This window comes from Carcharhinus amblyrhynchos, unplaced genomic scaffold (genome assembly GCF_965287045.1).
Source record: "Carcharhinus amblyrhynchos unplaced genomic scaffold, sCarAmb.v2.hapA scaffold_65, whole genome shotgun sequence".
NCBI lineage: Eukaryota > Metazoa > Chordata > Chondrichthyes > Carcharhiniformes > Carcharhinidae > Carcharhinus > Carcharhinus amblyrhynchos.
This window is the reverse complement of record NW_027649805.1, coordinates 934499-960782: the sequence shown is the minus strand read 5'-3', so window position 1 is coordinate 960782 and position 26284 is coordinate 934499. Positions and strand designations below refer to the sequence as shown.

Sequence of the window (26284 nt, the reverse complement as noted above, 5' to 3'; positions counted from 1 at the left end):
CAGACACTTTTGCATAGTTGCTCTAATTTATATCAAATTTGTTTAGCTATCAGCAAAAATAGATTTGCAAACTGCAAAATTAAAAGGTCAAACAGAAATTAATTATTTTTATAACATAATAATCATTCCAATTCTTTAGTGCAATTTCCCATCAACTGCAGTGGGTAAGCTTTAGCAGCATTGACAGGAAGCCATCTGTTAAAAAGGTCATATGGTTGTTTGAGGTTTGGGTGCAAACTGCTTGTGCTGTTGAAGAAGCTGTGAGATGGCGGAGAATTGGAGAGAGCAGCATGCAAAGTACTCTGCTCAGCTAAAAAGCAGAAGTACCTTCTCCTTGCTTGAATCCATTCTTTCTAAGGGTTACCCAGAACACATAGCGTAAGTAAACGGACGTTAATTTTTTAAAGTAATGCAGATTTACTTTACAGACCATTGGTTCGTTAATCCATTTGTATCTGGAATTTGTAAATGATTTAACAGCTGTTTGTTTCAAAAATGTTCAGTCACGGCTTTAATAGTTTAAGAATTTAAATTTCAGTGAGATTAGAGAACTAGGAGTGAGTGGACACAGATTTGAGTTAATTGGTATAAAGAACCAGCGGCAAGATAGAATTGTTACGTAGTAAGTTATGATCTGCAATATGCTGCATGAAAGAGCAGTGGAAGCAGATTCAAATGTAAATTTCAAAAAAGAATTGGATAAATACTTGAAGGAGAAATTAGGATTATGGCCCAAAAGCTGGTAAGTGGGACTTGTATAGATAATTGGATAGCTCTTTCAAAAAGCTGGCAAAGGCTTGATGGGCCTGTGTATTTACCGTTAAAAGGCGTAGCTGTTAGGGAACTTGGGGAAGTAAAAAGTAATGTTTTGAGGAGTATACATATTACAGAGAAGGAGGTGCTGGAAGTCTTAACACGCATCAAGGTGGATAAATCCCCGGGACCTGATGAAATGTATCCCAGGACATTGTGGGAGGCTAGGGAGGAAATTGCAGGTTCCCTAGCAGAGATATTTGAATCAACGACAACCACAGGTGAGGTGCCTGAAGACTGGAGAGTAGATTGAAAGGTGGCAAATGTTGTGCCTTTGTTTAAAAACAGCTGCAGAGAAAAGCCTGGGAACTATAGGCCGGTGAGCCTCATGTCTGTAGTGGGTAAATTGTTTCTGAGAGACAGGATCTACAGGCATTTAGAGATGCAAGAACTGATTAGGGACAATCAGCATGGCTTTGTGAATGGAAAATCATGTCTCACAAATTTGATTAACCAGCAGTGTGCCTCAGGGATCAGTGCTGGGTCCACAGTTATTTGTCATTTATATCAATGATTTGGATGAGAATTTAGGAGGCATGGTTACAAATAAAACATTACAACGCAGTACAGGCCCCTCGGCCCTCGATGTTCATAGATCATAGAGCCCTACAGTGCAGAAAGAGGCCCTTCGGCCCATCGAGTCTGCACCGACCACAATCCCACCCAGGCCCTACCCCCATAACCCTACATATTCTACCCACTAATCCCTCTAACCTACACATCCGTGGACACTAAGGGACAATTTCTTAGCGTGGCCAATCAACCTCACCTGCACATCTTTGGACTGTGGGAGGAAACCGGAGCACCTGGAGGAAACCCACGCAGACACGAGCAGAATGTGCAAACTCCACACAGACAGTGACCCGAGCCAGGAATTGAACCCAGGACCCATGAAGCAGCAGTGCTAACCACTGTGCTACCGTGTTGTGCCAACCTGTGAACCCAATCTAAAGCCCATTTAACCTACACGATTCCAATATAATCTATATGTTTATCCCATGACCATTTAAATGCTCTTAATGTTGGCGAGTCCACTACTTTTGCAGGCACGGCATTCCACGCTCTTACTACTCTCTGAGTAAAGAACCTACCTCTGACATCTGTCCGATATCTATCATCCCTCAATTTAAAGCTATGTCCCCTCCTGTTAGTCATCACCATCCGAGGAAAAAGGCTCTCACTGTCCACCCTATCTAACCCTCTGATCATCTTGTATGCTTCTATTAGGTCACCTCTTAACTTCCTTCTCTCTAACGAAAACAGCCTCAAGTCCCTCAGCCTTTCCTCATAAGACCTTCCCATCATACCAGGCAACATCCTGGTAAATCTCCTCTGCACCCTTTCCAATGCTTCCATATCCTTCCTATAATGAGGTGACCAGAACTGTACGCAATACTCCAAGTGCGGCCGCACCAGAGTTTTGTACAGCTGCAAAGTGACCTCATGGCTCTGAAACTCAATCCCTCTACCAATAAAAGCTAACACACCGTACCCCTTCTTAACAACCTTGTCAACCTGGATGCCAACTTTCAGGGATCTATGCACATGGACTCCGAAATCTCTCTGCTCATCCACGCTACCAAGTAACTAACCATTAGCCCAGTATTCTGTATTCCTGTTACTCCTTCCAAAGCGAATCACCTCACACATTATACTCCATTTGCTACCTCTCAGCCCAGCTCTGCAGTTTGTCTATGTTCCTCTGTAAGTTGCAACATCCTTCCGCACTGTCCACAACTCCACCGACTTTAGTGTCAACCGTAAATTTACTAACCCATCCTTCTGCGCCCTCATCCAGGACATTTATAAAAATGACAAACAGCAGTGACCCCAAAACAGATCCTTGTGATACACCACTAGTAACTGAACTCCAGGATGAACATTTTCCATCAATCACCACCCTCTGTCTTCTTACAGCTAGCTAATTTCTGATCCAAACCACTAAATCACCCTCAATCCCATGCCTCCGTATCTTCTGCAATAGCTTACCGAGGGGAGCCTTATCAAACGCTTTACTGAAATCCATATGCACCATATCAACTGCTTTACCCTCATCCACCTCTTCGGTCACCTTCTCAAAGAATTCAATAAGGTTTGTGAGGCATGACCTACCCTTCACAAAACCGTGTTGACGATACCTAATCAAATTATTCCTTTCTAGATGATTATAAAATCTCCTATAATCCTTTCCAAAACTTTGCCCACAACAGAAGTAAGGCTCACTGGTCTATAATTACCAGGGTTGTCTCTACTCCCCTTCTTGAACGATGTGACAACATTTACTATCCTCCAGTCTTCTGGCACTATTCCTGTGGAGAATGACGATCTAAAGATCAAAGCCAAAGACTCTGCAATCTCCTCCCTAGCCTCCCACAGAATCCTAGGATAAATCCCATCCGGCCCAGGGGATTTATCTATTTTTACACTTTTCAGAATTGCTAACAACACCTTTTTATGAACCTCAATCCCGTCCAGTCTAATAGCCTGTATGCCTGTATCTCAGTATTCTCCTTGACGACATTGTCTTTTTCCTATGAGAATACTCGTGAAAAATATTCATTTAGCGCCTCTCCTATCTCTTCAGATTCCACACACAACCTCCTACTACTGTCCTTGACTGGCCCTAATCTTACCCCAGTCATGCTTTTATTTCTGACATACCTATAGAAAGCTTTATGGTTTTCCTTGGTCCTACCTGCCAAAAACGTCTCATGCCCCCTCCTGTCTCTTCTTAGCTCTCTCTTTAGGTCGTTCCTGGCTAACTTGTAACTCTCAAGTGCCCTAACTGAGCCTTTATGTCTCACCGTTACATAAATCTCCTTCTTCCTGTTCACCAGAGATTCAATTTCTTTAGTAAACCACAGTTCCCTCGCTTGACAGCTTCCTCCCTGCCTAACAGGTACATACTTATCAAGTAAGTAAAGAACTTCATAAGTTTGCAGATGATATTCAGATTGGTGGCATAGGGGATAGAGAAGATTATCTAGGATTGCAACGGAATCTTGATCAATTGGGCCAATGGGCTGATGAATGACAGGTGGAGTTTAATTTAGATATATGCGAGGTGATGCATTTTGGTTGATCAAACCAGGGCAGTATTTACTTAGTTAATAGGGCATAGGGGAGAGTTATAGAACAAAGAGATCTAGGGTACAGATTCATAGCTGCTTGAAAGTGGACTCACAGGTAGACAGGGTGGTGAAAAAGGCATTCGGCATGCTTGGTTTCATTGGTCAGGACATTGAATACAGGAGTTGGGATGTCTTGTTGAAGTTGTACAAGACATTGGTTAGCCCAATGGAATGCTATGTACAGTTCTGGTCATCCTATTATAGAAAGGATATTCTTAAACCAGAAAGAGTGCAGAAAAGATTTACTAGGATGCCACCGGGACTTAATGGTTTGAGTTATAAGGAGAGGCTGGATATATTGGGACTATTTTCCCTGGAGGGCGGGAGGCTTAGGGGTGAACTTTTTGAGGTCTATAAAACAATGAAGGGCATAGAAAGAACAAAGGATAATACAGCACAGGAACAGGCCCTTCGGCCCTCCAAGCCCGCGCCGATCCCTGCCTAAACTAAAATCGTATGCACTTACGGAATCCATACCCCTCCATTCCCATCTTTTCATGATAAGTAAGGTAGAACAAAGAAAAAAGAACAGTACAGCACAGGACACAGGCCCTTCAGCCCTCCAAGCCTGCGCCACTTATTGGTCCAACTAGACCATTTGTTTGTATCCCTCCCTTCCCAGTCTGTTCATGTGACTATCCAGATAAGTCTTAACCAATCACAGTGTGTCCACCTCTGCCACCCTGCTTGGCAGCGCATTCCAGGCCCCCACCACCCACTGTGTAAAATACGTCCCTTTGATATCTGAGTTAAACCTGACCCCCCCTCACCTTGAACCTGTGACCCCTCGTGTTCGTCACCTCCGACCTGGGAAAAAGGTTCCCACCGTTCACTCTATCTACACCCTTCATAATTTTCTACACCTCTATTAGGTCTCCCCTCATTTTCCATCTTTCCAGGGAGAACAACCCCAGTTTACCCAATCTCTCCTCATAGCTAAGACCCTCCATAGAACATAGAACATAGAACACTTCAGCACAAACAGGCCCTTCGGCCCACAAGTTGCACCGATCACACCAACTCCATACCAGGCAGCATCCTAATAAACCTTTTCTGTACTCTCTCCAAAGCCTCCACATCCTTCTGGTAGTGTGGCGACCAGAACTGGACGCAGTACTCCAAATGTGTCCTAACCAATGTTCTATACAGCTGTCTTGCTGCAACTGTACAGGGTACTGGTGAGGCCGCAGCTGGAGTACTGTGTGCAGTTTTGGTCGCCGCACTTACGCAAGGATATTTTGGCCTTGGAGGGAAGTGCAGAGGAGGTTTACTAGGCTGATACCGGAGTTGAGGGGGTTGAACTATGAGGAGAGGCTGAATAAACTAGGCTTGTACTCGGTAGAGTTTAGAAGAATGAGGGGAGATCTCATTGAGACATATAAGATGATGAATGGGATGGATAGGATAGAGGTGGAAAGGCTCTTCCCGCTCAGAAAGGACAGTAGGACTAGAGGGCACAGCCTCAAGATAAGGGGGGTGCAGTTTAGAACGGAGTTGAGGAGGAACGTCTTCACTCAAAGGGTGGTGAATCTCTGGAATTCTCTGCCCGTTGAAGTGGTGGAGGCTGCCTCGCTAAATATATTTAAGACGCGGGTAGATAGGTTTTTGATAGGCAAGGGGATTAAGGGTTATGGGGAGAAGGCGGGAAAGTGGAACTGAGCCACGACAGATCAGCCATGATCTTACTGAATGGCGGGGCAGGCTCGAAGGGCTAGATGGCCTACTCCTACTCCTATTTCTTATGTTCTTATGAAATAAATTGATTAGGGATAGTCAACACGGTTTTGTGAAGGGTAGGTCGTGCCTCACAAACCTTATCGAGTTTTTTGAAAAGGTGACCAAAGTGGTGGATAAGGGTAAGGCAGTTGATGTGGTGTATATGGATTTTAGCAAAGCATTTGATAAGGTTCCCCATGGTAGGCTATTGCAGAAAATGCAGATGCATGGGATTGAGGGTGATTTAGCAGTTTGGATCAGGAATTGGATAGCTGATAGAAGACAGAGGGTGGTGGTTGATGGGAAATATTCAACCTGGAGTTCAGTTACAAGTGGTGTACCTCAAGGATCTGTTTTGGGGCCACTGCTGTTTGTCATTTTTATTAATGACCCAGATGAGGGTGTAGAAGGATGGGTTAGTAAATTTGCTGACGACAGCAAAGTCAAAGGAGTTGTAGACAGTGAGGATGGATGTCACAGTTTGCAGAGGGACATAGATAAGCTGCAGAGCTGGGCTGAGAGGTGGCAGATGGAGTTTAATACAGAAAAGTGTGAGGTGATTCACTTTGGTAAGAATAACAGGAGTACAGAATATAGGGCTAATGGAAGGACTCTTAGTAGTGTTGACGAGGAGAGAGATCTCAGGGTACATGTGCATAGCTCCCTGAAAGTTAGCACCCAGGTTGATAAGGTTGTTAAGAAGGCATACAGTGTGTTAGCTTTTATTCGTAGAGGGATTGAATTTCGGAGCCATGAGGTCATGTTACAATTGTACAAAACTCTGGTGTGGCCACACTTGGAGTATTGTGTACAGTTCTGGTTGCCGCATTGTAAGAAAGATGTGGAGGCATTGGAAAGGGTGCAGAGGAGGTTTACCAGGATGTTGCCTGGTGTGGTGGGAAGGTCTTATGAGGAAAGGCTGAGGGACTTGAGGTTATTTTCATTGGCGAGAAGAAGGTTACGAGGTGACCTGATTGAGGCATACAAGATGATCAAAGGATTGGATAGGGTGGACAGTGAGAGCATTTTACCTCGGATGGTGATGGCTAACACAAATGGACATAGCTTTAAATTAAGGGGTGGTAATTATAGGACGGATGTCAGAGGTAGGTTCTTTACTCAGAGGGTAGTAAGGTCGTGGAATGCCCTGCCTGCAGCAGTTGTGGACTCGCCAACTTTAAGGGCATTCAAATAGTCTGTGGATAGGCATCTGGATAACATTGGAATAGTTTAGGTTAGAGGGTCATTCGATTGGTTCCACTGGTCGGCGCAACATCGAGGGCCGAAGGGCCTGTACTGCGCTGTAATGTTCTATGTTCTATAATTATCCCTGGGTTATCCTTGCTACCCTTCTTAAACAACGGGACCACATTTGCTATCCTCCAGTTCTCTAGGACCTCACCTGTGTCCAGTGAAGAGACAAAGATTTCTGTCAGAGGCCCAGTGATTTCATCTCTTGTCTCCCTGAGCAGTCTAGGATAGATGCCATCAGGCCCTGGGGATTTGTCAGTTTCCCTAAAAAACCTAACACTTCCTCCCTTGCAATGGAGATTTTCTCTAACGGGTCAACACTTCCCTCTGAGACACTCCCAGTCAACACATCCCACTCCTTTGTGAATACTGATGCAAAGTATTCATTTAGGATCTCCTCTACTTCTTTGGGCTCTAAGCATAATTCCCCTCCTTTGTCCCTGAGAGGTTGAATTTTTTCTCTGACAACTCTTTTGTTCCTAATGCATGAATAAAATGCCTTAGGACTCTCCTAAATCCTGTCCACCAAGGACACTTCATGATCCCTTTTTTGCCCTTCTAACTCTCCATTTGAGTTCTTTCCTACTCTCTCTGTATTCCTCCAGTGCTCCATCTGTTTTTAGCTGCCTGGACCTAACGTACGCCTCTCTTTTCTTTTTGATCAGATCCTCAATTTCCCTGGTTATCCACGGCTCTCGACTCCTACCTTTCCTATCCTTCCTTTTTATAGGCACATGCTTGTCCTGCAGCCCCATCAACTGTTGTGGATTTACCCTCAAACAGCCTCTCCCAATCAACAGTCACCAAATCCTGCCTAATCCGGCTATAGTTAGCCTTCCCCCAATTCAGTACCCTATCGTAGGACAACACTCATCCTTTCCCATTACTATCCTAAAGTTTACAGAATTGTGGTCACTATTTGCCACATGTTCCCCTACTGAAACTTTGATGACCTGACCAGGCTCATTCCCCAGTACTAGGTCCAGTGTAGCCCCCTCTCTAGTTGGGCTATCTACATATTGTTCCAAAGAACCTTGCTGTACGCATTTTACAAATTCCTCCCCATCCAGACCCCCAGCCCTAAGCACTTTCCAGTCTATACCAGGGAAATTAAAGTCTCCCACCACAACCCTATTTTTTCTGCACCTATCCAGAATCTCCCTACATATGCGTTCCTCCACTTCCTGTGGTCTGTTGGGAGGCCTGTAGTATACCCCCAGCATAGTGACTGTGCCCTTCCTGTTTCTGAATTCCACCCACAGTGACTCATTACATGACCCCTCTAAATTGTCCACCCTCTGCACCGCTGTAATATGCTCCCTAACCAGTATTGCTACTCCCCACCTCTTTTAGCCCCTCCTCTGTCTTGCCTAAAACACTTATACCCTGGAATATTCAGCTGCCAGTCCTGTCCTTTTAACCAAGTCTCTGTCACTGCAACCACATCCAAATTCCGCTTAAGCATTAAAGTCCCAAGTTCATTTGTCTTACCCGTTACGCTCCTTGCATTGAAGCAGTTGCACTCCAGACCTCCAGGCCCACTGAGGTCATCCTCCTCAGAATTGCTCTTCTTCTTTGATAGCCTTGTCCTGGCTCCAAGCTCGTCCCCAGTAGGTAGATAGTAGATGGTCAATGTCTTTTCCCAAAGGCAGGGGAATCTAAAACTAGATGGCATAGGTTTAAGGTGAGAGGGGGAGAGATACAAAAGGGTCTAGAGAAGCATTTCTTTCACACAAAGGGTCGTGAGTATCTGGAATGAGCTGCCAGAGGTAGTTGTAGAGGAGGATATAATTTTGTCTTTTTAAAAGCATTCAGACAGTTACATGGGTAAGATGGGTATTGAGAGATATGGGCCAAATGCAGGCAATTGGGACTAGTTTAATGGTAAAAACTGGGCAGCATGGACAAGTTGGGCCAAAGGGCTTTTTTCATGTTGTAAACCTCTATGACTCCATAACTGAGATGAGGAGTAATTTCTTCGCCCAGAAAGTGGTGAAAGTGTGGACTTCATTACCACAGAAAATAGTTGATGCCAAAACATTGTGTGATTTCAAGAAGAAATTAGATATAGCTTTTGGGGCTAAAGGGATCAAGGAATGTGGGGGAAGGCGGGATCAGGATATTGAGTTTAATGATCAACCATGATGAAAATGAATGGCAGAGCAGGCTTGAAGGACCGAATGGCCTACTCCTGCTTTTAGTTTCTATGTTCTGGCTGGTGGAGAGTATGCTCCTGAATGCACAAATGGCACACTCCAAATAATCCCACCTTTTTGTAAACTTGACCTCAAAAGTCGACCTGCCCGCTCCACTATCCTACTCATGCCAACAGTATAATGGCATAAACAGTGTAATATCCCAGTCAACTGACTTGGTAACAAGCTCAACTGACCTTGTAATATTCGTAAGAAATATCTGATGTTGATTTTGGCACCTGCCCATCTAATATATTATGGAGAAGCTCTGAGATGGGCATGAAGGTTGTGGGCTGGGAACCTCTCATATTTGACGTGCCTCCCACTGAAAGTGTGCCCATTGGAGGCCATAAGATTCAGGTATTTGGTATGTTGGCCTTTATTACTAAGGGATTTGAGTGTAGGAGTAAAGATATATTACTGCGATTATGTAGAGCCTCGATGAGACCACACCTGCAGTGTTGTGTACAGTTTTGGTTTTCTTACCTGAGGAAAGATATACTTGCCATAGAAGGCATGCACTGAATGTTAGCCAAATTAATGTCTGTTCTGGAGGGATTGTCCTATGAGAAAGGCTCCCTAAATGAGGTAATTATTCTCTGCAGTTTAGAAGAATGAGAGGTGACCTCATTGAAACGTACAAAGTTTTTACAAGACTTGATGGGTAGGTGCAGAAAGTATGTTTGCCCGGTTAGCGGGAGTGTAGAATCAGTGTAGTGTATGACACTAAAGTCGGAGGAGTTGTAGGCAGTGAGGATGGATGTTACAGTTTGTAGAGGGACATAGATAAGATGCAGAGCTGGGCTGAGAAGTGGCAAATGGAGTTTAATGCGGAAAAGTGTGAGGTGATTCACTTTGGTAAGAGTAACAGGATTACAGAATATAGGGCTAATGGAAGGATTCTTGGTGGTGTCGAAGAGCAGAGAGAGCTTGGTGTACATGTGCATAGATCCCTGAAAGTTGGCACCCAGGTTGATAAGGTTGTTCAGAAGGCATATGGTGTGTTAGCTTTTATTGGTAGAGGGATTGAATTTCGGAGCCGTAAGATCACGTTGCAACTGTACAAAACTCTGGTGCGGCCGCACTTGGAGTATTGCGTACAGTTCTGGTCGCCGCATTATAAGAAGGTTGTGGAGGCATTGGAAAGGGTGCAGAGGAGGTTTACCAGGATGTTGCCTGGTATGGTGGGAAGGGCTTATGAGGAAAGGCTGAGGGACTTGAGGTTGTTTTCGTTAGAGAGAAGAAGGTTAAGAGGTGACCTAATTGAGGCATACAAGATGATCAGAGGATTAGATAGGGTGGACAGTGAGAGCCTTTTTCCTCAGATGATGATGGCTAACACGAGGGGACATAGCTTTAAATTGAGGGGTGATAATTATAGGACGGATGTCAGAGATAGGTTCTTTACTCAGAGGGTAGTAAGGGTGTGGAATGCCTTGCCTGCAGCAGTTGTGGACTCGCCAACTTTAAAGGCGTTCAAATGGTCAGTGGATAGGAATATGGACAACACTGGAATAGTTTAGGTTAGAGGGTCATTAGATTGGTTCCACTGGTCGGTGCAACATTGAGGACCGAAGGGTCTGTACTGCACTGTAATGTTCTATGTTCCATCAGAAAACACAATCTCAGGATAAGATACAGGCCATTTCGGATTGAGATGGACAGGAATTTCTTCACTTCAAGGCATTCCATGCCCTTACTACCCTCTGAGTATCTCTGACATCCGTCCTATAATTATCACCCCTCAATTTAAAGCTATGTCCCCTCGTGTTAGCCATCACCGTCCGAGGAAAAAAGCTCTCACTGTCCACCCTATCCAATCCTCTGATTGTGTTTTCTGATAGAACATAGAACATTACAGCGCAGTACAGACCCTTCGGTCCTCAATGTTGCACCGACCAGTGGAACCAATCTAATGACCCTCTAACCTAAACTATTCCAATATTATCCATATGCCTATACAATGACCATTTGAACGCCCTTAAAGTTGGTGAATGTCTGGAATTCTCTGCGCTAGAAGGCTGCAGAGAATCAGTCTTTGAGCATGTTCAAGGCCGAGATCGATAGATTTCTACATAATTAAAAACATCGAGGGATACGGGGATTGTGCAGGAAAATGATGAAGTGAATGGTACAGTGAGTTCAGAGGGCTGAATGGCCTAAGCCTGTTCTATTTGTTATGGTCATTTGTTCTTACTTGTTTAAGGGTTTCCCTCCATCCCATGATGGAAAATCAACCACATTACAAGCTTTCATTCCATGGGTCTATTCTTCCAGATGACACAGGGTGTGGTAAAGATAAACTTTACCTCATTGTCTGGCTTTGTGAGTTTATTTGTTTAACTGTCTCTCTGCAGCCAGAAAGCTTTAGCTGCAACAGGAAGAAGGAGCGCACAGGAAGCTGCTGACTGGTGAGTAATGTCACTGTTCCTTTCATGGTTTCTAGCCTAAATTTGGTTTGTTTCTTAAAGTTGGTAAATTTGAAATTTGACTTGCATTTGGTTTACGTTCCCACACCTGAGCAAGCAGCGACAACCATCTTTGAAGCACTCATTTTCAAGAAACTACATAGGTGGAGGAATTTGGAAGCTTTTCAGGAAAGAACAATATTTTGAAATGTCCAGAGATTACAACACACAGAGGACAACAGACCCAAGCAGTCTGTGTCACCAAACATAGCAATGGTCCAATCACAAAACCAAGAAAACACAAAGAAGAGCAGTGGCCTCGGCACTGATCCCCAGGAAACATTACTGCAATCCAATAAACAACATTTCACCACTACTCTCTGTACTCCAGCCAATTTTGTACCAATTCTAACATTTTCCCTTTCATTCCATAGGCTTTACATTTGTTAAAAAGCTATTCTGTGGTGCGTCATTGATTGCCTTTTAATAGTCCATCACACACAATCAATCATACTTGATCAAAGAACTCAATGAAGTTAGTCAATCTCAAGGGAGTGGGGAGAGGGTATTGAAAAGGAAGGAGATGATGGAGGTGGAACTGGGGAAGGATGGACAGTGTTGTCTCTCCAGACAACTCAGGAGCTGGATCCCGATATCAGTAAAATGTGAATGTGCAATTCCTGTTTGATGCCTTTTCGCCAACTACATTTTTCTTGCTGTAATGAGAACTACAGTCAGTTTTTGCAACATTTAACCTCAGTGTGACTGATATGATCTCACCACAATTCTGTAAAGTTATAAACATGCTGATCCGATACCAAAAGATAACAAACACTGCACCAGTTGAATTCCTGCAGAAGTTAGGAACAGTTATTCTCTAATTATTAAAGCTGCTTTACGATAAATTGAAACAAACAGTGCCTTAACATTTGGCCCTTACCTCTGATTATCCTGGATTGAAGTTCAAACTTGCTGTCACAATAATGAAAACTCATAATGAGTGGGTGTATGGATTCAGCTTGCATAGGATCAGGGCTGAAACATTGGGCAGAATTTGACCAGATTTTTTCCAAGTGTCCAACTAGTGTGAAAATGGGACAATTCCTGATCCATTTGTTGGATGAGTTTTCACTGCCAATCTTACGCACTTAATCACTGAAAGTATGGATTAGACCACTTCTGGCTGGTTAGCACTGCTGCCTCACAGCACCAGGGACCCAGGTTTGATTCCCGGCTTGGGTAACTGTCTGTGTGGAGATTGCACGTTTGCCTTGTGTCCGCGTGGGTTTCCTTCGGGTGTTTTGGTTTCCTCCCACAGTGCAAAATATGCAGGTTAGATGGATTGGTCGTGCTAAATTGTCCCTTATTGTCAGGGTGGCTAACTAGGGTAAATGCTTGGGGTTATAGGGATAGGACCTGGATGGGATTGTGCTTGGTGCAGACTCAATGGGCTGAATGGCCTCCTCCTGACTGTAGGATTCTATGATCGAGGCAGTGGGTGGGGTGGGGTGGGGGGGAGGGTGCGGTTTAACTCGCCAGATGCAACATAAAAAGCATTATATGCTTTTACATTACATGCATCTTTACTGACGCTATAGGTAAGAAAGCCCACCAACACCTCTATTTTCTCAGGAGGCTAAGGAAGCTTGGCATGTCCACTATAACTCTCACCAACTTCTGTAGATGTACCATAGAAAACATTCTTTTTGGATGTATCACAGCTTGGTATGGCTCCTGCTCTGTCCAAGACCGCCAAAGAAAACTACAAAATATTGTGAATGAAGCCCAGTCCATCACACAAACTAGCCTCCCATCCATTGACTTCATGCTGCCTCGGCAAAGCAGCCGGCATAATCAAGGACCCCACACACCCCAGACATTCTCTCTTCCACCTTCTTCCATCAGGAAAAAGATACAAAAATCTGAGGTCACGTACCAACGGACTCAGCTCCTTCCCCGCTGCTGTCCGACTTTTGAATGGACCTATCTCGCATGAAGTTGATTTTTCTCGACTGTAACACTAACTCTGCACCCTCTCCTTTCCTTCTCTATGTATGGTATGCTTTGTATGTTTAGTGCACAAGAAACAATATTTTTCACTGTATACCAATACGTGACAATAGTAAATCAAATCAAATCAGACAGACTGCAATTCAGATTATAGTCACAAACTGTGCATGTGCAGGAAAAGCACAAAAACAGCAGTTCTCTTGAAAGAACCCCCCCCCCACCCCCCCAAGCCAGATACAGCCTCTGCCTTTCTCTCATGGACATTGGAGACCCTCCTCAACAGGGGGCATGGTGGCACAGTGATTAGCGCTGCTGCCCCACAGTGCCAGGAACTCACGTTTGATTCCTGGCTTGGATCCTGTCTGTGTGGGTTTTGCAAGTTCTCCCTGTGTCTGTGTGGGTTCTTGCCAGGTGTTCCGGTTTCCTCCCACACTCCAAAGATGTGCAGGTTAGGTTGATTGACCATGCTAAATTGCCCCTTAGTGTTAGGGGGATTAGCATGGTAAATGCATGGGGTTGTGGGGACAGGGTCTATGTGAGATTGTTGTCCGTGCAGACTCAGTGGGCCGAATGGCCTCCTTCTGCATTATAGGATTCTATGATTCTATGATTACTGACCCCCTTGCACATGGCCCCCTCATTACACCCCGGCCCCAATTGCTGAGTGACATGAACCTCTCGCTCTCCCACCACACCACCACCCCCCCCACCCGCTCCTGACACCCCCATCATCACAGAGCACATTTCCCCACCTTAATCAGCATACTTATTGAATAGCAGGGCAGGCTCGAAGGGCTAGATGGCCTCCCCCTGCTCTTATGTTCTTACCTGAAGTGCTGACCTAGCTTCCACTCCAAGGCAAACTGCATTAAACTCACTGAATGCTCTAACGGGCGTGTGACTTACCAAACTGGTAAGTGGAACTGGTCCACTGGAAAAGTGGAACTGATCCACTTCAGATCAGCCATGATCTTATTGAATGGCGGGGCATGTTCTTATGTTCTTAAACTGCCTGAAACTATGTGTCCTAATAAGGGACAGCTCCATAAAAACTCCAAGCATGGGCAGACAGGCAAGTAGTGCAGGAAAAAATGTCCTCAAGGAAGACAGCCCCCAGATTTTCTGATGCAGATCTTGCCAGGTAGCTGGAGATGGTAGAGGCAAGACAGGACACCCTCTCCCCCCAAGCATGACGCCATCCCAGAGGAAGGGATGGAAACACAGCCTGGGAGCGGGTGGCAGCATGCATTAGTGCCAGGCCACTGGCCAGGAGAACAGGGAAGCAGTGCCACAAGAAATTGAATGATCTCATCCGGGCAGCAAGGGTGAGTGTTTTACGTCATCTAGCATCTTCCCCTAAATCACACCCAGATCTCCCTACCTCCCCCTGCATGCTTCAGCACCTGACCCCCAAGCACCTCCTTCACCCCCAAGAGTTTGTGTGTGGGGGTTTGTACGTGTTTGTGCGTGGGGATTTATGTATGGAGGGGAGTCAGGTGTCTCAGTGTGTGGGGGTTTGAGCGTGGGGATTTATACATGGGGATTTGTGTATGGGGGGGGTGTCAGGCATCTCAGTGTGTGGGGGTTTGAGCGTGAGGATTTGTGTATGGGGGGGAGTCAGGCATCTTAGTGTGTGGGGGTTTGAGCGTGAGGATTTGTGTATGGGGGGGAGTCAGGCATCTTAGTGTGTGGGGGTTTGAGCGTGGGGATTTGTACATGGGGATTTGTGTATGGGGGGGGTGTCAGGCATCTCAGTGTGTGGGGGTTTGCGCTTGGGGGTTTGTGCTTGGGGATTTGTGTATGGGAAGGGTCATATAGTCGTACAGTGCAAAAAAGGCTCTTTGAACATAAGAACATAAGAAATAGGAGCAGGAGTAGGCCATCTGGCCCTTCGAGCCTGCCCCGCCATTCAATAAGGTCATGGCTGATCTGTCGTGGCTCAGTTCCACGTTCCTGCCCTCTCCCCATAACCCTTAATCCCCTTGCCTATCAAAAACCCATCAACCCGCGTCTTAAAAATATTTAGCGAGGCAGCCTCCACCACTTCAACGGGCAGAGAATTCCAGAGATTCACCACCCTTTGAGTGAAGAAGTTCTTCCTCAACTCCGTTCTAAACCGCCCCCCCTTTATCTTGAGGCAGTGCCCCCTAGTCCTACTGTCCTTTCTGAGCGGGAAGAGTCTCTCCACCTCTATCCTATCCATCCCATTCATCATCTTATACGTCTCAATGAGATCTCCCCTCATTCTTCTAAACTCTAACGAGTACAAGCCTAGTTTATTCAGCCTCTCCTCATAGCTCAACCCCCTCAACTCCGGCATCAGCCTAGTAAACCTCCTCTGCACTCCCTCCAAGGCCAAAATATCCTTGCGTAAGTGCGGCGCACAAAACTGCACACAGTACTCCAGCTGCGGCCTCACCAATGCCCTATACAGCCGCAGCAAGACCTCCCTACTTTTATATTCAATCCCCCTCGCTATGAAGGCCAGCATCCCATTCGCCTTCCTGACCACCTGCTGCACCTGCAAGCTGGGTTTTGCGACTCATGCACAAGGACCCCGAGGTCCCTCTGCACCGTCGCCTGATACACTCGGTTTCCTCCTCCAGATCATCTATATAAATGGTAAATAGCTGAGGCCCCAGCACCGACCCCTGGGGCACTCCACTAGTCACCAACCGCCAATCCGAATATCACCCATTGACCCCCACTCTCTGCCTCCTATTTGACAACCAGTCCTCTATCCACGCTAATACCCTACCCCCAACTCCATGTCCCCTGACCTTCTGCAATAACCTCTTGTGAGGTACCTTGTCAAACGCCTTCTGAAAATCAAGAAAGACCACATCCACCGGCTCTCCTCTATCCACCGTCTAGACACATCCTCATAGAACTCCAGTAAATTTGTCAGACACGACTTCCCCTTAACGAAACCATGCTGCATCTGCTCTATCAAGCAATTCTCCTCAAGATGCCTCGCTATTTCCTCCTTGATGACGGATTCTAACATTTTACCTACAACAGATGTTAAACTAACCGGCCTATAATTCCCCGCCTTTTGCCTGGCACCCTTCTTAAACAACGGCGTAACCTTAGCCGCTTTCCAATCTTCCGGCACTTCCCCGGAATCCAGCGACGTCTGGAAAATAACCACCAAGGCATCCACTATCACCTCCGCCATTTCTTTCAGAACCCTCGGATGCATTCCATCCGGTCCTGGGGACTTGTCCACAATCAGCCCCTCCAGTCTGTCGAGCACCGCCTGTCTAGTAACAGTAATGTCATGGAGACCCTCCAGTCCTACCACCTTTCCATCTCTAACACCCGGCAAATTATTCACGTCCTCCTCCGTGAAGATCGAAACAAAAAAGTTATTCAAGACCTCAGCCATTTCCCCATCCCCTACCACTAAGTCCCCCTTCTCATCCTCTAAGGGTCCAACGTTCACCCTAGCCAGCCTCCCCCATCAAGTTTGCACCAACAATAACTATCACCAAGGCACACTGCTCCCATTTCCCTATACTTGTCCCATATCCTTGAATATTTTGATATTTCAAGTGCTCATCCAAATATTTATGAAAACTTTCCCAGGCAGTGCATTCAAGATTCCCACCACCCTCTGAGTGAAAAGGTTTCCCTCAAATTCCCTCTGAATCTCCGGCACCTGATCCCAAAACTCTACCCCTCGTGATTGACCCTTCAAAGAAGGGGAACAGCTGCTTCCTATTCACCCTGTCCATATCCCTCAATCTTACACACTTCAATCATGTCCCCCCTCAACCTTCTCTGCTCCAGAGAAAACAATCCAAGGCTATCCAGTCCCTCCTGAGAGCTCAAATGCTCCATCCCAGGGAACATCCTGGAGAATCTCCTCTGTATCTCTTCCAAGGAATCACATCCTTGTCTAGTATCCATGTGGGATTTGTGTACGCATGTGTGTTGGGGAATGTCTGATATCTGTGTGCAGGGGTTTGTGTGTGGGTGTTTGTGTGGGTATGTGTGTAGCTGTGTGTGTGGGTCAGGGTTTGTGTGTGTGTGGGGGGGGAGTGTGTGTGTGGGGAGGAATGTGTGTGGGGGTGGTGTGTGTGTGGGGGGATGTGTTGGGGGTGTGTCTGGAGGGGAGTGTGTTGGTATGGGTGAGTGTGTGAGTGGGAGGGTGTGTGTGTGGGGGGTGTGTGGGTGTGTGTGTGTTGGGGGGGCGTGTGGGGAGATGCGTGTGTGGGGTGTGTGTGTGCGTGCGAGTGGGGAGCTGTGTGTGGGGGATGTGTGTTTGGGTGGAGGTATGTGTGTGTGTGGGGGAGTGTGGATGTGTGTGGGGGGATGTGTGTGTGGGGGTTGTGTGTGTTTGTTTGCGGGGTATAGAAACATGGAAGAAACAGAAAAACTACAGCACAATACAGGCCCGTCGGCCCACAAAGTTGTGCCGAACATGTCCCGACCTTAGAGATTACTAGGCTTACCTATAACCCTCTATCTTACTAAGTTCCATGTACTTATTTAAAAGTCTCTTAAAAGACCCTATCGAATCCACCTTCACCATCATTGCTGGCAGCCCATTCCATGCACCCACCACCCTCTGAGTGAAAAACTTACCCCTGACATCTCCTCTGTACCTACTCTCCAGCAGCTTAAACCTGTGTCCTCTTGTGGCAGACATTTCAGCCCTGGGACAAAGCCTCTGACTATCCACTCAATCAATACCTCTCAACATCTTATAGACCTCTATCAGGTCACCCCTCATCCTTCGTCCCTCCAAGGAGAAAAGGCCGAGCTCCCTCAACCTATCCTCATAAGGCATGCCACCCAATTCAGGCAACATCCTTGTAAATCTCCTCTGCACCCTTTCTATGGCTTCCACATCCTTCCTGTAATGAGGTGACTAGAACTGAGCACAGTACTCTGAGTGGGGTCTGACCAGGGTTTTATAAAGCTGCAGCATTATCTCCCGATTCCTAAACTCAGTTCCTCAATTGATGAAGGCCAGTACACCATACACCTTCTTAACCATAGCTTCAACCTGCACAGCTGCTTTGAGCTTCCTATGAACTCGGACCCCAAAATCCTTCTGATCTTCCACACTGCCAAGAGTCTGACCATTAATATTATATTCTGCCATCCTATTTGACCTGCCAAAATGAACCACTTCACACTTATCCAGGTTGAAGTCTATCTGCCACTTCTCTACCCAGTCTTGCATCCTATCAATGTTTTGCTGCAACTTCTGACATCCCTCCACACTATCCACAACATCTCCAACCTTAGTGTCATCGGCAAACTTATCAACCCATCCCTCCACTTCCTCATCCAGGTCATTTAGAAAAATCACAAAGAGTAAGGATCCCAGAACAGATCCCTGGGGCACTCCACTGGTGACCGACCTCCACGCAGAATATGACCCATCCACAACCACTCTCTGCCTTCTGTGGGCAAGCCAGTTCTGGATCCACAAAGTAATGTCCCCTTGGATCTCATGCCCCCTCACTTTCTCAATAAGCCTTGCTGGGCAATCTTATTAAATGCCTTGCTGAAGTCCATATATACTACATCTACTGCTCTTCCTTCATCAATATGTTGAGTCACATCCTCAAAAAATTCAATCAGGCTCGAAAGGCACGATCTGCCTTTGACAAAGCCATGCTGACTATTCTTAATCATATTATACCTCTCCAAATGTTCATAAATCCTGCCTGTCAGGATCTTCTCCATCAACTTAACAACCACTGAGGTTAGACTCACTGGCCTATAATTTCCAGGGCTATCTCTACTCCCTTTCTTGAATAAAGGAACTACATCTGCAATCCTCCAATCCTCCGGAACTTCTCCCATCTCCATTGATGATACAAAGATCATCGCCAGAGGCTCAGCATCCTCCCCGGCTTCCCATAGTAGCCAGGGTCATCCCATCCGCTCCCAGCAACTCATCTGACTTGATACTTTTCAAAAGCTCCAACACATCCTCTTTCTTAATATCTACATGCTCAAGCTTTTCAGTTCACTACAAGTCTGCACTACAACCACCAAGATCCTTTTCCATAGTGAATACTGAAGTAAAGTATTCATTAAGTACTTCTGCTATTTCTTCCAGTTCCATACAAACTTTCCCACTGTCACACTTGATAGGTCCTATTCTTTCACATCTTATTCTCTTGCTCTTCACGTACTTATAGAATGCCTTGGGGTTTTCCTTAATCCTGCCTGCCAAGGCCTTCTCATGACCCCTTCTGGCTCTCCTAATTCCTTTCTTAAGATCCTTCCTATTAGCTGCATACTCTTCGAGATCTCTAACATTACCTAGCTCTCTGAACCTTTTGTAAGCTTTTCTTTTCTTCTTGACAAGATTTATTACAGCCTTTGTACACCATGGTTCCTGTAACCTACCATGACTTCCCTGTCTCATTGGAACGTTGCTACGCAGAACTTCAGACAAATATTCCCTGAAAACTTGCCACATTTCTTCTGTACCTTTCCCTGAGAAAAACTCTTGCCAATTTCAGCCTCCAATTTCCTGCCTGATAACCTCATAATTTCCCTTACTCCAATTAAACACTTTTTTAACTTGTCTGATCCTATTTCTCTCCAACGCTATTGTAAAGGAAATAAAATTACAATCACTATCCCCAAAATGCTCTCCCACTGAGAGATCTGACACCTGACGAGGCTCATTTCCCAATACCAAATCAAGTATAGCCCCTCCCCTTGTAGGCTTATCCACATAATGTGTCAAGAAACCCTCCTGAACACATCTAACAAACATCTCCCCATTTAAACCCCAATACTTCCCTCAGCAGCGAGTTCCAGGAACCCATCACCCTCTGTGTAAAAGGTCTGCCTCGTACATCTCCTTTAAATCTTGCCCCTTGCACCTTCAATCTATACCCCCTAGTAATTAACTCTTCCACCCTGGGCAAAAGCTTCTGACTATCCAGTCTCTCCATGCCCCTCATAATCTTGTAGATTTCTATCTGGTCACCCCTCAACCTCCATCGTTTCAGTGAGAACAAACCAAGTTTCTCCAACCTCTCCTCATAACTAATGTCCTCCGTACCAGGCAACATGCTGGCAAATCCTTTCTGTACCATCAGCAAAGACTCTATATCCTGGTCTGGCAGAAACTGACAACCAAGTTCCGCATGCATGAGGGTGGCCTCAACTGGGAACTTGGGTTCATGTCACACTATGTGTAACCCCCACCATGTGGCCTAGCCTTGCAAAATCCTACCAACTGTTCTGGTTTGAGACAATTCACATCTCTTTAATATGTAATTAACCCTCTCTCCATTCACACCGTCTGTACCTGTAAAGACTCAATTAGCCGTAAAGACTCGCATTCCAATCATTTTCTTGCGATTGTGTCTCCATCTGTATACAATATGTTTGTGAACCTACCTCTCCACTCACCTGATGAAGGAGCAATGCTCCGAAAGCTCATGATGCCAAATAAACCTGTTGGACTTTAACCTGGTGTTGTGAGACTTCTTACTCAGTCCAACGCCCATCCCAGTCCAACACCGGCATCTCAACATTCAAATCAGAAAGTTCTGGAATGAAACTCCGTTTCAGAAATTTCAGCACAGAAATCTAAGATGGCACTACTACTGCAGTGCTACAGTGTCACAGATGCAACCTTTCAAATGTGATGCTAAATCAAGTTCTTGTCTTCTCTCGGAAGTGTGAAAGATTTCAGGGAACTATTTCACAGAAAAACAAGGGTTAGTTCATCCTGATGCCTAGCCAACATCTATCAATCAATCAACATCACAAACAAAACCTGACATTCTCACAGTTTGGTTTGTTGGATGTTGCTGTGCATAAATTGGCTACTGTGTTTCCTACGTTGCATTAACGATGGCATTCCAAAAGTAATTTGTGGCTGGTGTAGATGAGATGTTCTGAGGTTCTGAAAGGGCTATATAAATGCAAGTCTTTATTTACTTTCTCAAGCTTTTAGTGATCTCTGTACTTCATTCCATAACCCTCTCTCTTCCTCCACAGTTTGTACCTTCTCACCATTTGAAAAAACACTTTGGTCTATCAATACTCTTTGTAACTTTCTATTCCAATCTCCACTATTTATTGTAACTTCTCTTGTCAGAAATTAGATATCGGTCTTTCATTCTTCTTTTGTCTTCATTATTTATAAATATGGTGAAAAGCTGAGGCTTGGATGCAGATCCGTTTGAGACATCAGTAATCCCTACTGAAAGTGGACTGGTCACTCAGAAGTGTGATGGAAAAAAGGCCAGGCCTCCAGATTCTGTGAATATGTGGATTTATGACCTACTTCTGCTATTGCACGTTCTTTGCCATAGCAAAGAATGGCAAAATTGCCATTGTTTTGTGAAGGGTAGGTCATGCCTCACAAACCTTATCGAGTTTTTTGAAAAGGTGACCAAAGAGGGTGACCAATAAGGGTAAGGCAGTTGACATGGTGTATATGGATTTTAGTAAAGCATTTGACAAGGTTCCCCATGGCAGGCTACTGCAGAAACTGCAGATGCGTGGGATTGAGGGTGTTTTAGCAGTTTGGATCAGGAATTGGCTAGCTGATAGAAGACAGAGGGTGGTGGTTGATGGGAAATATTCAACCTGGAGTTCAGTTACAAGTGGTGTACCTCAAGGATCTGTTTTGGGGCCACTGCTGTTTGTCATTTTTATAAATGACCTAGATGAGGGTGTAGAAGGATAGGTTAGTAAATTTGCTGACGACACCAAAGTCAGAGGAGTTGTAGACAGTGAGGATGGATGTTACAGTTTGCAGAGGGACATAGATAAGCTGGGCCGAGAGGTGGCAAATGGAGTTTAATGTGGAAAAGTGTGAGGTGATTCACTTTGTTAAGAGTAACAGGAGTACAGAATATAGGGCTAATGGAAGGACTCTTGGTAGTGTCAACGAGCAGAGAGACCTCGGTGTACATGTGCATAGATCCCTGAAAGTTGGCACCCAGGTTGATAAGGTTGTTAAGAAGTGTACGGTGTGTTAGCTTTTATTGGTGGAGGGATTGAATTTCGGAGCCATGAGGTCATGTTACAACTGTACAAAACTCTGGTGCGGCCGCACTTGGAGTATTGTGTACAGTTCTGGTCATCCATTATAGGAAAGATGTGGAGGCATTGGAAAGGGTGCAGAGGAGGTTTACCAGGATGTTGCCTGGTATGGTGGGAAGGTCTTATGAGGAAAGACTGTGGGACTTGAGGTTATTTTCGTTAGAGAGAAGAAGGTTGAGAGGTGACCTAATTGAGGCATACAAGACGATCAGAGGGTTAGATAGGGTGGACAGTGAGATCCTTTTTCCTCGGATGGTGATGGCTAACACGAGGGGACATAGCTTTACATTAAGGGGTGGTAGTTATAGGACGGATGTCAGAGGTAGGTTCTTTACTCAGAGGGTAGTAAGGGCGTAGAATGCCCTGTCTGCAGCAGTTGTGGACTCACCAACTTTAAGGGCGTTCAAATGGTCAGTGGATAGGCATATGGATAACATGGGAATAGCTTAGGTTAGAAGGTCATTAGATTGGTTCCACTGGTCGGCGCAGCCTCGAGGGCTGAAGGGCCTGTACTGCGCGATAATGTTCTATGTTCTAATTAGAATGCTGGAATTTACAGAGGCCATTGGGTTCCTCAGTCCCCTTTTTAAGGGAAGCTCTTTGATTGTAATTGTCCAGTTTGATCCACTTAAAGTTTCACCTCACATAAATTGATGAGGGATGTTTTTTTCAACAGGATATTTGCTCACCGGAACGACCCCACTTTAGATGATCTCATCCCACAAGAATATGTTCTATATCTGTGTCCATCAGGTCCACTCTGGGACAAGTTAATGACATTCTGGACCAAAAGTCAACAACAATGTGGTCGGAATAAGGCACACGAAACTTTCCCGCACGTTACTCTCTGCCATTTCTTTACGGTAAGACAGTTTTCTATGTGGAATATTAGCAAAGCTCTTCAATATTATTAATGTGATTTAAACAGTTGTTTCCTTTATAGAAGCTTTAACATAACGTGACATTTGTTTTCTAATGAGAGACGGGCAAGTTGGGCTGAATGGCTACCTCTGCGACTTACCATGCTGTGTTACAGTGAAGTGTGTATTGCGTGAGTACAGTCGTCAAACTCACCTAGTGAGATTTTCCTGGGAAATTGGCAAAGGCCAATGACAGGACAAATAACCGGGGCTGAATCCTCAATGGCAGTGGTAAATTTTTGCCCTATATTGTATGGCATTTAGGCAAACAAGTTTGAGCCTAGGGAATTGATGTTGAATTGGTGTCTGGCAGCCTCTGATTCACCAGTCGCACCATCCCCTCAGCACATTAGTGATAGGGCGCTTCAATTAAAGGGAACCCTCTTATTCACCAGCCATTTCTCCTTAGTCAATGGCAAAGGATGGCTGCAAAGAAGGCTGCCCACAAATCAGACCATAATACAAAGGAGCCATTTGGCCCATCGAATGTGCTCCATCTGTTAGGGAACAGATCAGAAACTCCAACGTATATTATGAAGTTAGCCTAGACCCCAACTTCATTTGATTATGACATTAAGGATAGGCAACAATACCTCCTCTATGATCATCCTCAACACCGGTACCCCACAAGGCTGTGTTCTCAGCCCCCTACTATACTCCTTATATTCCTATGACTGTGTGTCCAAATTCCCCTCCAGCTCTATTTTCAAGTTTGCTGACGACATCACCGTAGTAGGTTGGATCTCAAACAATGAAGAGACAGAGTACAGAAATGAGATAGAGAATCTGGTAACTGTTGCGACAACAATAATCTCTCCTTCAATGTCAACAAAATGATTGAGATAGTCATTAACATCAGGAGGCATAGGCATCAACATGTCCCTGTCTACATCAATGGGGATGAAGTAGAAAGGGTCAAGAGCTTCAAAGTTTTAAGTGTCCAGATCACCAACAAGCTGTTCTGGTCCCTCCATGTGGATGCTATAGGTAAGAAAGCCCACCAATGCCTCTATTTTCTCAGGAGGCTAATGAAATTCAGCATGTCTGCTACAACTTTCACCAATTTCTGCAGATGTAGCATAGGAAGCATTCTTTCTGATTGTATCATAGGTTAGTATGGCTCCTGTTCTGTTGAAGACAGCAATAAACTACAAAGGGTCATGAATGAAGCCCAGTCCATCACTCAAACCAACCTTCCATCCATTGACACTGTCTACACTTCCTGCTGCCTCAAAAAAGCAGCTGACATAATCAAAGGCCCCTCATGCCCTGGACGTTCTCTCTTCTACCTTCATCCATAAAGGAAAAGATACAGGAGTCTGAGGTCATGTACCAAGTGACTCAAGAACAGTTTCATCCCTGCTGCCATCAGACGTCTGAATGGACTTATCTCACATTCAGTTGATCTTTCTCTACACCCTAGTATGCCTAACACTACATTCTGCACTCTCTACGTTCCCTATGTAAGGTACGCTTTGTCAGTATAGCGCGCAAGAAACAATACTTTTCACTAATACATGTGACAATAATAAATCAAATTGAACATTACTGTGAGCATACATGTTTTGCTTCAGGTGTACAAAGAACAAAGAAAATTACAGCACAGGAACGGGCTCTTTGGCCCTCCAAGCCTGCACAGACCATGCTGCCCAACTGAACTAAAACCCCCAACCCTTCCAGGGACTATAATCGCTCTATTCCCATCCTATTTATATATTTGTCAAGATGCCCCATAAAAATCACTACCGTATCTGCTTCCGCTATCTCTGTAAAAAGTCTGACAACACCAGGTTTTAGTCCAACTGATTTATTTGATAGTAAACTCACAAGCTTTTGAGGGGATTCCCTCTTCGTCAGGTGAATGGAGAGTTCTGGCCTCAGACAGAGCATATGAAGCACAGACAGTTTACAGAATACTGATTTGCTATTCTGTAAACTGTCTGTGCTTTATATGCTCTGTCTGAGGCCAGAACTCTCCATTCACCTGACGAAGAGGGAATCCCCTCAAAAGCTTGTGAGTTTACTATCAAATAAATCAGTTGGACTAAAACCTGGTGTTGTCAGACTTTTTACTGTGTTTACCCCAGTCCAACGCCGGCACATCCACATCATGTCCACTATCTCCCCCAGCACAAGTTCCAGGCATCCACCACGCTCTATGTAAAAAAAATGTCTCACACATTTCCTTTAAACCTTGTCCCTTGCACCTTAAACCTGTGCCCCCTAGTAATTGACTCTTTCATCCTGGGAAAAGGCTTCCCACTATTCACTCTGTCCATGCCCTCATCATCTTGTAGACTTCTGTCAGGTTGCTTCTCAACCTCCATCGTTCTAGTGAGAACAAACCAAATTTGCCCAACCTCTCCTCATAGCTAATGCCCTCCATACCAGGCAACATCCTGGTAAATCTTTTCTATACCCTCTCCAAAGCCTCCACATCATTCTGGTAGTGTGGCGACCAGAATTAAACATTATATTACAAGTGTGGCCTAACTAAGGTTCTATAAAGCAGCAACATGACTTGCCAATTTTTAAACTCAATGGCCTGGCCAATGAAAGCAAGCAGGGCAGGGTAGGTGTAGGAGGATGCGGCGGCGCGGGCTCGTTGGGCCGAAGGGCCTGTTTCCGTGCTGGGTTGTTCTTTGTTCTATGCCATATCCCTTCTTGACTACCTTCTCCACCTGCTTTGCCATTTTCAGTGACCTGTGTACCTGTATACCCAGATCCCTCTGCCTATCAATTCTCTTAAGGGTTCTGCCATTTACTACATATTTTCTATCTGTATTAGATCTTCCAAA

General features: G+C 45.2%; 1 protein-coding gene across 1 annotated transcript in view; it reads left to right on the top strand.

The window, feature by feature from the left end:
- Positions 1–265: 265 nt before the first annotated feature.
- The window catches only part of LOC145337709 (ubiquitin-associated and SH3 domain-containing protein A-like), a 169569-nt gene continuing 143550 nt past the window's right edge, over positions 266–26284 (top strand). Inside the window, exons 1-3 of the mRNA XM_080182540.1 lie at positions 266–378; positions 11464–11517; positions 23243–23429. Of these exons, the coding sequence (XP_080038666.1) occupies positions 266–378; positions 11464–11517; positions 23243–23429 (354 nt within the window). The remainder of the gene's footprint in view (positions 379–11463; positions 11518–23242; positions 23430–26284) is intronic.